At 36.1% G+C, this 15,446-nt stretch overlaps 2 protein-coding genes across 6 annotated transcripts in view; both read left to right on the forward strand.

The window, feature by feature from the left end:
• Positions 1 to 10,905, forward strand: part of LOC311009440 — a 41,167-nt gene extending 30,262 nt beyond the window's left edge. The window contains exons 1-7 of one of the 2 annotated variants that reach the window (XM_084003611.1): positions 2,446 to 2,843; positions 7,512 to 8,315; positions 8,429 to 8,598; positions 8,677 to 8,900; positions 9,319 to 9,448; positions 9,520 to 9,620; positions 9,993 to 10,905. In XM_084003611.1, the coding sequence (XP_083859737.1) occupies positions 8,530 to 8,598; positions 8,677 to 8,900; positions 9,319 to 9,448; positions 9,520 to 9,620; positions 9,993 to 10,212 (744 nt within the window). In that variant the 5' untranslated portion in view covers positions 2,446 to 2,843; positions 7,512 to 8,315; positions 8,429 to 8,529 and the 3' untranslated portion in view covers positions 10,213 to 10,905. Of the gene's footprint in view, positions 1 to 2,445; positions 2,844 to 7,511; positions 8,316 to 8,428; positions 8,599 to 8,676; positions 8,901 to 9,318; positions 9,449 to 9,519; positions 9,621 to 9,992 lie in introns of those variants that run through there. The other variant, XM_084003610.1, reaches the window with a different exon arrangement.
• LOC311009448 (serine/threonine-protein kinase/endoribonuclease IRE1-like) overlaps positions 1 to 15,446 on the forward strand; it is a 38,378-nt gene that overhangs the window by 16,388 nt on the left and 6,544 nt on the right. The window contains exons 1-2 of one of the 4 annotated variants that reach the window (XM_084003627.1): positions 13,117 to 13,141; positions 13,447 to 13,557. The exons of 1 other annotated variant lie outside the window; for it this stretch is intronic. The gene's annotated coding sequence lies outside the window, so the exon portion shown is untranslated. Of the gene's footprint in view, positions 1 to 13,060; positions 13,142 to 13,178; positions 13,558 to 15,446 lie in introns of those variants that run through there. 2 more of the 4 variants (XM_084003625.1, XM_084003626.1) reach the window with 2 other exon arrangements.

Below are 15,446 nucleotides of genomic sequence, written 5' to 3' on the forward strand. Positions count from 1 at the left end.
TTATCCTATGTTGATTTCTTTCTTTAACAGAGCTGGGACAAATAATAATGTTTTGTATCATTTACGTTTTTGAGCAACTGGATAGAACATACCTGTACCTGTATGGATGTAGGTATTACTTTGAATGATAATTAATTGGGTGTAGAAAATGTGGGTTATTAGATTTGCAAATGTATGGGGTTATTTGATTTAGTTTTTTTGATTGTGGTGATGTGTTGAGGTTTTGTTTTTGGTTTGCAATTGTAATTATGTCCTTAATGTCTGTGAACCATGTGTTGTGTATGAGCATTCATTCTGTTCTTTGACGACATTGAATGGAGACATACAAGCAAAAATACACATAAAACATGGACGTGCAATGCCACTGCATGTTTGTCACACACACATCTGAACAGATCTTTACATTTTATCATGAATAAAACAAGTGTGTTAGCCAGAGCTTGAGCTTCTGTTCATTAATACATGATTGTAAAATGTGTTTTTTGGCATGTTATGGTTATGGCATAATATCAGTTGAGGATAATTTCCCCCATCTCCATGCACCCAACATTTGTATCATAATACACAGTTAGAATTGAGGCCCAATTCGCTAATGCTGAAGCTATAAGAGATAAATATCATATTTTCAACGTAATTTGTATTGTATCAAAAATGATCTCAATTACTTTTTTTACTATGACTTCCTGCTTTTATTGTGAAAGAAATCGTCTATATGAATTCCATTTCCGTGTATTTATAATTGTTAACTCGTCTTCAGGGGTGCTGCATTTTAGCTTTACTTCCGAATACTTCACGATATACGGTGTTTCTTTTAAATACGTAGCGTTAGATTTGTATTAAAATTACTCAAAACCTATTTCCAAGGAGGCTGGTATTCTCCTAAAAGTGTCTGGAAAGACTTGAGATTTGATCTATTGGAGGTGACTTTCGGTTTAATATCCCCTGTACTAATGGTTTTATAACCCAAAATTATACACCAGAACCTGAGAGAGAAAACATATTCACAATTTAGTTTAGTTCTCATTTGACAGGCATGTGACAGGTGTGGTTTCTCATCTTTATGCCACTTACCTCATGTCCTCATACCGTTTGGTAATGTACAGTTTGTTGCCTTATCAGCAATGGGGTTCTGTGTTCTGATGGTCCCACAGTGCCTCCCTCTGGCCGTGATAAAGTATCACACCCCTTTGCTTTTTTTCCATACAGGGAATGTCTTGAAAGCACAAACCTTTAAATATTGTGGCAGAGATCCCAGCCCTTCGAGTGGAGTTGTTACATTGAAAATGTTACTGTAGGTGCTATATATTATATTGCATACAGTAAAACATTAAGAAGTGGTTTATTGTGTTTGGAGGTGAAATATTCAGGACTAGATATAGCTAATGCCTTTGTAGACAAACACATGAATGGAATAACCTTTTAGTCTGAAGCAACTATATGTGACAAAGCAGATAGAAGCCCTTTTTATCCATTTAGTGATGTCAGGGAAATTAAACCGACTCACAGGTTTGAAAACATAACCACAGTTATTGGAGTACTGACGTAATTGAACGTTTAGTTTTTGACTCTACCAGAAATTAGGTCAGCGGATTCAGATGAATAAATAGGATGAAAGTACATCATTTGTTTGTCCAATAATGAAGAAAACTAAACATTTTTGTAAATATCCTTCGTAAATCCTAATTGGAAAGAGGTCGATCATAATGACGAACGACTACAGTGCCTCTCGGTTCGATGGAGCGTTTTGGTGTCCACCAGCTCTGTGTTTTGGTTTTATGGGTCACAACTTAAATTTATCAACAAGCACACAATGTGATGCCATCAACGTCATTCAAGTTTCATATCAAACCCCAGCTCACAGTTCAATATAACTGCACACTGCAAATGAGCTTAAGGCTGTGGCATCATAAATACAGATGAGCTACATTGACTTACCCATGAACACATCATCTGTTTGGAGTTAAGTTGGCACAGGTGACAGGTTCCCCCGGTTTTTTCTTTTGCATGTATTTACATTAAATAAACCAAATGAATTATGGTAAAATAGCTTATTGTGCTTTCTATAATGACAGAAGTAACAAAACAAATAGGGATGTTATGTATTATGAATACACAAACTACTTACGATCATGTTTTGATTGTTCAGTTCAAGGAGAAACACCCACTATAAATAAAAATATAGATTAAATGATTTTGTCCGAGTTCCTCTTTCCAGGACTCTTGCCTGCAGGTGTCCCTTAAGGCTCAGCCTCAACACCAGTCACATGTGCTCCGAACTGAGTGTATGTTGCCTGTGAGGCAGTAATGAGGGCAAAAAATACTTTCTTTCTGCTCGTAACTGTGAAATATTTCTCCTCATCATAAGTTACTTCCTATTTCCTGTGTCCTCCGTAGTGTAGTCGTGTTCACGGGCTGCGTTTCGACACTGTAAGTTTATTCTTTTACAATCTTCAAACTGTACGTCAAAGTAATGAGAAGTCCTACTCTACCTATTTATAATCGATCATGCTTATGGTCAGTGTTAACCATGAACGAGTTCAAAAGAACGCGTTCATTTAACACGTTCATTTTTCTGTCAACTTTGGACTGAACGCAACGCGTTTGTAAATAAAGAACGTGAATTAGTTCAGATTTTTTCTCCTTGTGAGTCGAGTGACGCGACCTGCTCGCACTTTAGAAACAGCATAGCATCTCTTCTATAAGTTCAGCAAATCACTCGGATTTCTTCACAGAGTTTGTGTGCGCGCACGCCGGGCTTGCGCAGCGCTCCTCTCCTCATCTCGGATCACACCGACCGCCGAGGCGGCGCGAAGCAGCGCGGCCACGCAGGGCCGTGGTGGGAAGTGAGTGGTTCGGGGTGCTGTAGTGGGGGTGGTTTGCCAGAAATCCATAAAAATAGGCTTAATTTGAAATGGTACAAAATTGATTGTATTTTATTGAAACGCCTCTGTAACAGGACAGCATACTAGCATTGCATGGCACACAGCACAGGCATACATTGTCAAAAAAAAAAGGCGACAAAATGCAAAACGCACACAGATTGATACTAAGGCAAACGAAGTTAGCGTTTGCTAAGGTAACACATGTTGCTGTACAGCCTTGCACCGAAATTGACGGTGAAAACAAACACGTGAAATATAAAACTGTTATAAATTAAATAAATAAAATAAGAGACCGCGGTCAAGCCAGCCGCAACTCCGATCTCCGTGGTCAAATCAGCCGCACTTAAATTTCGAGTGTACAAGTATTCTCAGCATTGCGGTAAATGCGGAGAAACATCGTATTACTTCCGGTTTTCAAAATAAAGGTATTAAGAACTGTAAGCTACTGTATATATCGAACCTACATTGAAAATAAAATGTTACATTAAAGTGTTTCATGCGCCTATGATGAATAAAAAACACTTGTTATCATTTGTTTTACTGCACCAATGTGGAGAAATGCCAAAATAAAAGTCCCATATTTATACCTGCAGATTGCATGTTTTCTTATATTTGATGTACTGTAAAAAGACATTACTCCATTATTCCTGGCCATGGGTGGTATATTTGATTTCTACACATAGAAGACTACAACTATACTTTAAATCAAGCATTTTTACTGCACCAATGTGGAGAAATTCAAGTATAAAAGTCCCATATTTATACCTGAGATTGCATCTTTGACCATATTTGACTTACTGTAAAAAAAATTTGCTTAATAATTCCTGGCTACGGGTGGTATATTTGACTTCTACACATAGAGGACTACAACTCTATTTGAAATCAAGCATTTTTACTGCATCAATGTGGAGAAATTCAAGTATAAAAGTCCCATATTTATACCTGAGATTGCATCTTTGACCATATTTGACTTACTGTAAAAACAATTTGCTTAATAATTCCTGGCTAAGGGTGGTATATTTGACTTCTACACATAGAGGACTACAAGAATGTTTAATATGAAGCATTTTTACTGCACCAATGTGGAGAAATTCAACAACAAATTCCCATATTTATACCTGGAGATTGCATATTTGCCCATATTTGAGCTACTGTAAAAAGACTTTGCTCAATAATTCCTGGCTATGGGTGGTATATTTGACTTCTACACATAATTACTATAAGAATGTTTAATATGAAGCATTTTTACCGTACCAATATGGAGAAATTTAAGTATAAAAGTCCCATATTGATACCTTTGACTTCCATTTGACTTCCTGTAAAAACACTTTGCTTAATAATTCCTGGCTATGGGTGGTATATTTGACTTCTACACATAGAGGACTACAACTATATTTTAAATCAAGCATTTTTACTGTACCAAAAGTCTAAAAGTCTTGACTAAAAGTCTCATATTTATACCTGTAGATTGCATATTTGACCATATTTCAGGTGCTGTAAAAACACATTGCTCAATATTTCCTGGCTATGGGTGATATACTGTATCTGATTTTTACACATTTCAGAGTAAAAATGTATAAAAATGTTTTTGGTAAATAAATAAATGTATATCTATTAACTTTTATCTAAGTATTCGATACTGTCTTGCATCTATCTTAATAAATTACATTCCTTTTTCAGAGATTCTATCAAAGGTAATTATAAAAGTTTAGGAGTACCTGTAATGACTTCTAACTTGAAGTGGAGCGACAGATTTTGGGGGGGTTTTCACACCTACACAACCCATCCCCCAAAATACCTTGAGGCAGGTTGTTGTTGGCGAAGAGTCATTTGTGGGTTTATTACATTAAATGCTGCAGATTTGTATTACATTTGTGGACATTATTACAGTGGCGGGCGTTACATGCGTGTTATAGTATTTCAAGTTATTTTGCGCATGTTAATGCGGACCCCCCCCCCCCCCCCATATATAATTATTTTCCCCTTTTACAGATTCAGTGTGATAGCTGTTGCAGGTGGTTCCACATACAGTGCCTAGAAATGGACACAGCAGAGCTGCAAATTAAGAAGAATGTGGACTGGAATTGCATGTTGTGTGAAAAGTAAACAATTTAGGATTGTGTAGGATTTTATGTTTAGTGTTTAGGGTTTGATGACTTTATCATCATTTTTTAGAAGATGTTATTAAACGTGTGAAATGTTGTCATGATTACTGCATCATTCTTGAAGTATAATGAAAATGCTTCACCCATAGCCAGGACATATTGAGCAAAGTGTTTTTACAGTAGCTCAAATATGGTCAAAGATGCAATCTCCAGGTATAAATATGAGACATTTATACTTGAATTTCTCCACATTGGTGCAGTAAAAATTGTTCACATTAAACATGCTTGTAGTCAATTATGTGTAGAAGTCAAATATACCACCCATAGCCAGGAATTATTGAGCAATGTGTTTTTACAGTAGCTCAAATATGGGCAAATATGCAATCTCCAGGTATCAATATGGGATTTTGTTGTTGAATTTCTCCACATTGGTACAGTAAAAATGCTTCATATTAAACATACTTGTAGTCAATTATGTGTAGAAGTCAAATATACCACCCATAGCCAGGAATTATTGAGCAAAGTGTTTTTACAGTAAGTTAAATATGGTCAAATATGCAATCTCCAGGTATCAATATGGGATTTTGTTGTTGAATTTCTCCACATTGGTGCAGTAAAAATGCTTCATATTAAACATACTTGTAGTCAATTATGTGTAGAAGTCAAATATACCACCCATAGCCAGGAATTATTGAGCAAAGTGTTTTTACAGTAGCTCAAATGTGGTCAAATATGCAATCTCCAGGTATCAATATGGGACTTTTATACTTGAATTTCTCCACATTGGTACAGTAAAAATGCTTGATATTAAGAAAGCTCATAGTCAATTATGTGTAGATGTCAGATATTCCACCTATAACCAGGAATTATTGAGCATATGTTTTTACAGTAAGTCAAATATGGTCAAAGATGCAATCTGCATGTATCAATATGGGACTTTTATACTTGAATTTCTCCACATTGATGCAGTAAAAATGCTTGATTTAAAGTATAGTTGTAGTCTAGTCTAATCTATTGCCTACAACAAATGCTATAAAATGTCATAAACGCACAGTATAGCCTTAGCCTACATTTTCAAAAACAAAAAACACAGCGCAGAGCATATAAACCATCAGCATAAATTTATAACGAATCCATTAAAAGACCAAGAGAAATAATTAACTAAGTATTCAGGCATCATCATTAGGCATACGCTGCTCGGCGGCAGCTGATAATGTAACCATTGAACATTATATTAGTGCATCATAGACAGGGGGACGGAGAGTTTTTATTCATTTTTTTAATATTTATTTTTTGATCGCGAGTAGTATGACACATAAATACGCGTGCTTTCCTGCAGTGGGTGCTGCTCCAGTGAACAGTTCACTTTGAACATGTGTGGACTGAACTTTGAACTAGTTTATGAAAAGTGTGAACTTGCAGAACACTGCTTATGGTCGTAGGCGGTACACCCAATCCTTCATAGTCCTATGAAAAGGTGTAGTAGCCGAATCATATATCAAAGGGCCACTGTTGCACCATGGGTTGTGGTGTAGGCCTATGCGGATGGGAAAAACATAATGTCCAAACAAATGTCCAGTTTCAACAAAAAACATGTTTTATTTCAGCAGAAAGCGAGCAAACAGAACAAAGACAATTTCTGTGCCTCTCCCGCTCCGGTAAAAAAACATTTGCCCACCCAGGTGCATGCTGGTCCCTTACCGACAGCCTACCTATATAATTTCAGTTGCCCCCCTAACGTGCCCAAATGAAACAAAACACAAATAGTAAACAAGAAACACCTAAACTACATAAATAATAAACTAGAATACTAAAAGAAATCTAATCATAATGAAAACAAATAAATGGATTGAGAATAATCAAAACTAACTACTCACTAAACAGAATACAAAACTAAACAGCACTAAATACTAACAATAAACAATAAATAGCTCCAACACAAGAGAAAACAGCTGCCATACCTTTGAATAATAATAATAATAGGCTAATAACAAAAAGAAGAAGTATCAGAAGAAAAAACGGTTGTGTTGTCTCCCTCTTTAATATGTACCTATTTTATTTGAGGTTCATAACAGTATATTGCATTAAGCAGTTGTTGGTCTCATTAGTTTGTGATTCACACTCTTGTAAAAGAGATTTCTAATCTCAATGCGTCTTTTCGTGGTAAAATAAAGGTTAAATAAATAAAAATAAAACATGCATTAATGTTAATCTGTATTCAGGAAATTAAGTCTTTGGCTTGGTTGGGGCTATGTTTTGCACTATATTTCCCGGACTAAATGATTGTCCCAGTCCGGCCCTGACTCAGGACCTAAGTTTTGTTTCACCATGTCAACAACTTTTAAGTAAGGAATTTTAAGTCAAGCTTTATATTTTTGTTCAATGTTTTAGTCGAGTGTCAAAAAGCACTGACATTTTCACTTGTTCTGCTACACAAACGTAAATAATGAATTTGTGAAAAGAAGCAAAATGATGAACCTTTACCTTATTAACCTTTAGCATCATCGTTTTGTCTTTTTCTCAGGAACTTTGAAGCGCAAAAATGGATGACACAGAGTTAGATATGACAGAACCCCAAATCCCAGTTGATGGTATCATGCCCTTGCAGAATCCTCAAACCCATCAGACCACGACCAGTTCTTCACGTCTTGTGCAACATGCAGAAAAACACAGACGGAAACGCAATCCCTATCTGAGTATAGTCACACCTGAACTCAAGACATTGAGGAGGCGAAACAGACATTTTGATGCTTCCTCTGGCGCTACTGATCGAACACCAGCGCTTATCATGGGGTCAACGTCAAATGTGAATCCATTCGGCAGGAATTTAGTATCAGAAACGCACAAATGGCTACCAATCAGCAATAGGTGGAGACCAAAATTACAGATGCTTTGGAATACTGATGAAAGAAAAATAACCAGAATTGGGAGCATGCTTTTTGTGGATGATGCAGAATTCCGCATAGCGAAGGGAAGTGATGGTACGGAGGTCTTCTTGGGGCTGAGAGATGATGGCACTGAAGTTGCTATTAAGAAAATGTCTAAATGCAACTATCAGGTCCTGAAGAATGAGGAAGGAATTCTACGACTTCCAAAGCTCGATCATCAATCTATTGTGAGATATGTTGATGCCGCGGAGGATAAGCACTTTGGATATCTTGGTCTTCAACTTTGTGAATACACCCTGGAGGAATACATCAAAGAAAAGGATGGTGGTCTGCCGACAAAAAAGCTTGTTTACCAACTTCTTGAGATGAAGCAAAGGTGCTTCATTGTCAAAGTCCTGCAATTCTCCACCGAGATCTGAAACCACAGAATGTTTTGATTGGTAAGACAATTCCAAATGTACCCATGATGGAATTCAAGGGAATCCTAGAAAAGGGCTATATGAATACAGGCAGGGTTTTGGAGTTTCTATGATTTTTTTTTTTTGCCCTACAGATGTGGTTGGGAACGCAAGATTGGCTGATTTTGGCATAAGTAGGAAGTTACTCAAAGGCCAAACAACTCATTGCACAAGCTGTGGAGGAACGAAATGCTGGATGGCCAGGGAGACTTTAGCCAGAGAAGGTGACACGGACATACCTTACAAGGCAAGCACCGATATACAGGTCAGTCTTTCTGCTACACTATTGTTAATTGTTGAAAAATACTTCCGTAATTGCCCAAATGTTCTGTCATTTCTAAAGGTGGCAGGGATGCTGGTTTATTATATCCTCTCTGGAGGACACCATCCGTTTGGCGACAAATCCTATAAATGTGAGTACAACATTTCTAAAGGGAAGAACAAGTTGGACCATGTTCAAGACGTGGTGGCAAAGGATCTCATCAAGTGGATGATCAACAAAGAACCAAAGAACAGACCTACAGTGAAGCAATGCTTGAATCATCCCTTCTTCTGGACCCCCAACAAGTAAGAAAGAAATGCTGATTGATTAATAGATTGGTTTTAAAATATATATTTTCTATACGATGGCAGGTTCATTTATTTATTTATTCTACAACTTTGTTCCAGAGTGAAATATCAATTTGGTACAAATATCATGGTTCCCAGACAATCTGTCCAAATTACTGGTGAACATCTACATGTACAGTAAATCACAAGACATACATAATGACTGGCCATGTTTCAAAAGACAATGGTTACCTTAATCATGGAACGGAAGCTGGAAGAAACCCTTTCACTATGGCTATCTATGAATCAAGGATAGAACTATTATATTCACATCATATATTCATATATTTAAATAAACACCATTTCATTTTAGATTTTAATTTTGAGGTTCTGTTTATTTTGCAATTCATATATCCTGAAATATACTATTTTTCAGGAGAGCTGAATACGTCAGAAGGATTGGCAACAGGAAGGAGGTGAAAAACTATAATGGGGCTGATCAGGAACTGATTTGTTCACTGGAAAAATGTGCCATGGATGGATCGTTCAAACAGTGGAAAAATAAGGTGAATCCAACATAACTGTATGTTGTATTCCTACTTTCCGATTCATGACCTTTTGTTTTTTGGTGTTGTAGTTTCCGCCAGAGTTGGTCCAAAAGATGGATCCCAAGAACAAAGCCTACCCTGACAACCCACTGGCATTACTGCGATTCATACGAAACGCCCATGTGCACCCGTGAGTGAAATGATGTCTTACAATGTCACAAAAGAAACAATTCTTCATAATCCGTCAACTCTGAAACAATAATCATACACTTTCATTTATTTTCTTATTTCCACTTCCATTTATTTTTGGGTTCTGTCAATTAATCTGTTTATTTAAAACAAATACAAACTTATGATTCTAAAGAATAATTAAAAATAATTAAAATATGACATTCCACTGCTTGTTGAAACTATGCACCATATATTCACTCTAAAATTTGTTTTCAATCAATCATCTTGAAAAAGTATTTTCTTGCAGTTCAATTTAGAAAGTAATATCATTCCCCACAATTTGCTTAAAAATATGACTAAATAGTTTATAAAACATTTCTCTTTTTTGCAGTCCTGATGATGTAACCAATCCTGATCCGGAGATGATATTTCCTGGCCTCTTTGGATGTGTTTACACGTTTGCAAAGACCCAAGGGTGGAATTCAGAGACCCCCTTGAAGGAAATGTTTGAAGAAGAAGACATCGACAACAGCTTTACAAGGGTGTCCTTCAGCCCTGAGGAGCATCTGGGTGTCCCAGTCCCAGAGTCTGAACCCATGCACATGGAGTGAAGTTTATTTTAAAAAGCGATTTCCATAATGTCCAATATTCTTTTTCATTAATGACATTTTCAGTTTTATGGTAAAAGGGGGAAAAACAGGGTTTAGAAATAATAAATAATAATAATCCTTCTTTGACATTTTTAGATGTGACTTCTTCTGCATTTTTACTGCTATTGTATTTTTTTAAAGAATAGTTTATTAATATTAAACTATATATTTTTCAACATTGATACATGTAATTTCTACATTTACATCATGAACTTTATCCTATGTTGATTTCTTTCTTTAACAGAGCTGGGACAAATAATAATGTTTTGTATCATTTATGTTTTTGAGCAACTGGATAGAACATACCTGTACCTGTATGGATGTAGGTATTACTTTGAATGATAATTAATTGGGTGCAGGGAGGGTGGGTTATTAGAGTTGCAAATGTATGGGGTTATTTATTTTATTTTTTTAATGGTGATGTTGTGTTGAGGTTTTGTTTTTGGTTTGCAATTGTAATTGTAATGTCCTTAATGTCTGTGAACCATGTGTTGTGTATGAGCATTCATTCTGTTCTTTGACGATATTGAATGGAGACATACAAGCAAAAATACACATAAAACATGGACGTGCAATGCCACTACATGTTTGTCACACACACATCTGAACAGATCTTTGCATTTTATCATGAATAAAACAAGTGTGTTAGCCAGAGCTTGAGCTTCTGTTTATTAATACATGATTGTAAAATGTGTTTTTTGGCATGTTATGGTTATGGTATAATATCAGTTGAGGATAATTTCCCCCATCTCCATGCACCCAACATTTGTATCATAATACACAGTTAGAATTGATGCCCAATTCGCTAATGCTGAAGCTATAAGAGATAAATAGCATATTTTCAACGTAATTTATTTTGTAAATTTAATTTACAAAAATATACACCAGAACCTGAGAGAGAAAACATATTCTTAATTTAGTTTAGTTCTCATTTGACAGGCATGTGACAGGTGTGGTTTCTCATCTTTATGCCACTTACCTCATGTCCTCATACCGTTTGGTAATGTACAGTTTGTTGCCTTATCAGCAATGGGGTTCTGTGTTCTGATGGTCCCACAGTGCCTCCCTCTGGCCGTGATAAAGTATCACACACCTTTGCTTTTTTTCCATACAGGGAATGTCTTGAAAGCACAAACCTTTAAATATTGTGGCAGAGATCCCAGCCCTTAGAGTGGAGTTGTTATATGGAAAATGTTACTGTAGTTGCTATATATTATATTGCATACAGTAAAACATTAAGAAGTGGTTTATTGTGTTTGGAGGTGAAATATTCAGGACTAGATATAGCTAATGCCTTTGTAGACAAACACATGAATGGAATAACCTTTTAGTCTGAAGCAACTATACGTGACAAAGCAGATAGAAGCCCTTTTTATCCATTTAGTGATGTCAGGGAAATTAAACCGACTCACAGGTTTGAAAACATAACCGCAGTTATTGGAGTACTGACGTAATTCAACTTTTAGTTTTTGACTCTACCAGAAAATAGGTCAGTGGATTCAGATGAATAAATAGGATGAAAGTACATCATTTGTTTGTCCAATAATGAAGAAAACTAAACATTTTTGTAAATATGTTCACTTCAAGCTGTCATTCTGTTCTTACTAATACTGAATGTTGACCTACAAGCTACAAAATGTACATAAAACATGGACTGCAATGCCACTACCTGTTTGTCACACAGAAACCTGAACGGATCTTTGCACTTACTTTAAAAGAAAAATGTAAAAAAAAAAACAGCTTGCAAGAGCATGACATTAAAAAAGAAAAAAAGGGTGTTTGCCAAATTCTTTTAGATGAACCTAACAAACTCAGAAGTCTAATACTTCTGGTGATGAAGTGAATGGTACTGCAAATAATACAAAATAACAATAATTAAAAAAATATGCAAGCTTTACAACATGCTGTTTTTTTTGTATGATTTTGTTTTGAACATATTGAATGTTACTCTCAAATTATATTGTCCATCTAATCATTTGAGTATTCAAATAAATGTGTGAAAGTATGATTGTAACAAGTGTTTTATGATTCATTGGTCATGAGGATATTATGTGAAATGGCTGTTTCTGCCTTGGTGAAGGCCATTTGGATCTTAAAGCTGCAACAATCAATATATTTATGTATGAAATCAGTCAATGCTAATTGGAAAGAGGTCAATCATAATGACGAACTACAGTGCCTCTCGGTTCGATGGAGCGTTTTGGTGTCCATCAGCTCTGTGTTTTGGTTTTATGGGTCACAACTTAAATTTATCAACAAGCACACAACGTGATGTCACCGTCCTCCATGACGTCATTCAAGTTTCATATCAAACCCCAGCTCACAGTTCAACTCAATATAACTGCACACTGCAAATGAGCAAAAGGCTGTGGCATCATAAATACAGATGAGCTACATTGACTTACCCATGAACACATCATCTGTTTGGAGTTAAGTTGGCACAGGTGACAGGTAAGACATTTTCCCCCCCGTTTTTTCTTTTGCATGTATTTACATTAAATAAATCAAATAAATTATGATAAAATAGCTTATTGTGCTTTCTATAATGACAGAAGTAACAAAACAAATAGGGATGTTATGTATTATGAATACTCAAACTACTTACGATCATGTTTTGATTGTTCAGTTCAAGGAGAACAATATAGATTAAATGATTTTGTCCGAGTTCCTCTTTCCAGGACTCTTGCCTGCAGGTGTCCCTTAAGGCTCAGCCTCAACACCAGTCACGTGTGCTCCGAACTGAGTGTATGTTGCCTGTGAGGCAGTAATGAGGGCAAAAAATACTTTCTTTCTGCTCGTAACTGTGAAATATTTCTCCTCATCATAAGTTACTTCCTATTTCCTGTGTCCTCCGTAGTGTAGTCGTGTTCACGGGCTGCGTTTCGACACTGTAAGTTTATTCTTTTACAATCTTCAAACTGTACGTCAAAGTAATGAGAAGTCCTACTCTACCTATTTATAATCGATCATGCTTATGGTCAGTGTTAACCATGAACGAGTTCAAAAGAACGCGTTCATTTAACACGTTCATTTTTCTGTCAACTTTGGACTGAACGCAACGCGTTTGTAAATAAAGAACGTGAATTAGTTCAGATTTTTTCTCCTTGTGAGTCGAGTGACGCGACCTGCTCGCACTTTAGAAACAGCATAGCATCTCTTCTATAAGTTCAGCAAATCACACGGATTTCTTCACAGAGTTTGTGTGCGCGCACGCCGGGCTTGCGCAGCGCTCCTCTCCTCATCTCGGTTCACACCGACCGCCGAGGCGGCGCGAAGCAGCGCGGCCACGCAGGGCCGTGGTGGGAAGTGAGTGGTTCGGGGTGCTGTAGTGGGGGTGGTTTGCCAGAAATCCATAAAAATAGGCTTAATTTGAAATGGTACAAAATTGATTGTATTTTATTGAAACGCCTCTGTAACAGGACAGCATACTAGCATTGCATGGCACACAGCACAGGCATACATCATTGTCAAAAAAAGGCAACAAAATGCAAAACGCACACAGATTGATACTAACGCAAACAAAGTTAGCGTTTGCTAAGGTAACACATGTTGCTGTACAGCCTTGCACCGAAATTGACGGTGAAAACAAACACGTGAAATATAAAACTGTTATAAATTAAATAAATAAAATAAGAGGTCAAGCCAGCCGCAACTCCGATCTCCGTGGTCAAATCAGCCGCACTTAAATTTCGAGTGTACAAGTATTCTCAGCATTGCGGTAAATGCGGAGAAACATCGTATTACTTCCGGTTTTCAAAATAAAGGTATTAAGAACTGTAAGCTACTGTATATCGAACCTACATTGAAAATAAAATGTTACATTAAAGTGTTTCATGCGCCTATGATGAATAAAAAACACTTGTTATCATTTGTTTTACTGCACCAATGTGGAGAAATGCCAAAATAAAAGTCCCATATTTATACCTGCAGATTGCATGTTTTCTTACATTACTTACATTATTCCTGGCCATGGGTGGTATATTTGATTTCTACACATAGAAGACTACAACTATACTTTAAATCAAGCATTTTTACTGCACCAATGTGGAGAAATTCAAGTATAAAAGTCCCATATTTATACCTGAGATTGCATCTTTGACCATATTTGACTTACTGTAAAAAAAATTTGCTTAATAATTCCTGGCTACGGGTGGTATATTTGACTTCTACACATAGAGGACTACAACTCTATTTGAAATCAAGCATTTTTACTGCACCAATGTGGAGAAATTCAAGTATAAAAGTCCCATATTTATACCTGAGATTGCATCTTTGACCATATTTGACTTACTGTAAAAACAATTTGCTTAATAATTCCTGGCTAAGGGTGGTATATTTGACTTCTACACATAGAGGACTACAAGAATGTTTAATATGAAGCATTTTTACTGCACCAATGTGGAGAAATTCAACAACAAATTCCCATATTGATACCTGGAGATTGCATATTTGCCCATATTTGAGCTACTGTAAAAAGACTTTGCTCAATAATTCCTGGCTATGGGTGGTATATTTGACTTCTACACATAATTACTACAAGAATGTTTAATATGAAGCATTTTTACCGTACCAATATGGAGAAATTTAAGTATAAAAGTCCCATATTGATACCTTTGACTTCCATTTGACTTCCTGTAAAAACACTTTGCTTAATAATTCCTGGCTATGGGTGGTATATTTGACTTCTACACATAGAGGACTACAACTATATTTTAAATCAAGCATTTTTACTGTACCAAAAGTCTAAAAGTCTTGACTAAAAGTCTCATATTTATACCTGTAGATTGCATATTTGACCATATTTCAGGTGCTGTAAAAACACATTGCTCAATATTTCCTGGCTATGGGTGATATACTGTATCTGATTTTTACACATTTCAGAGTAAAAATGTATAAAAATGTTTTTGGTAAATAAATAAATGTATATCTATTAACTTTTATCTAAGTATTCGATACTGTCTTGCATCTATCTTAATAAATTACATTCCTTTTTCAGAGATTCTATCAAAGGTAATTATAAAAGTTTAGGAGTACCTGTAATGACTTTTAACTTGAAGTGGAGCGACAGATTTTGGGGGGGTTTTCACACCTACACAACCCATCCCCCAAAATACCTTGAGGCAGGTTGTTGTTGGCCAAGAGTCATTTGTGGGTTTATTACATTAAATGCTGCAGATTTTTATTACGTTTGTGGA

This window comes from Eutrigla gurnardus (genome assembly GCF_963514095.1).
Source record: "Eutrigla gurnardus genome assembly, chromosome: 23".
NCBI classification, from domain to species: Eukaryota; Metazoa; Chordata; class Actinopteri; order Perciformes; family Triglidae; genus Eutrigla; species Eutrigla gurnardus.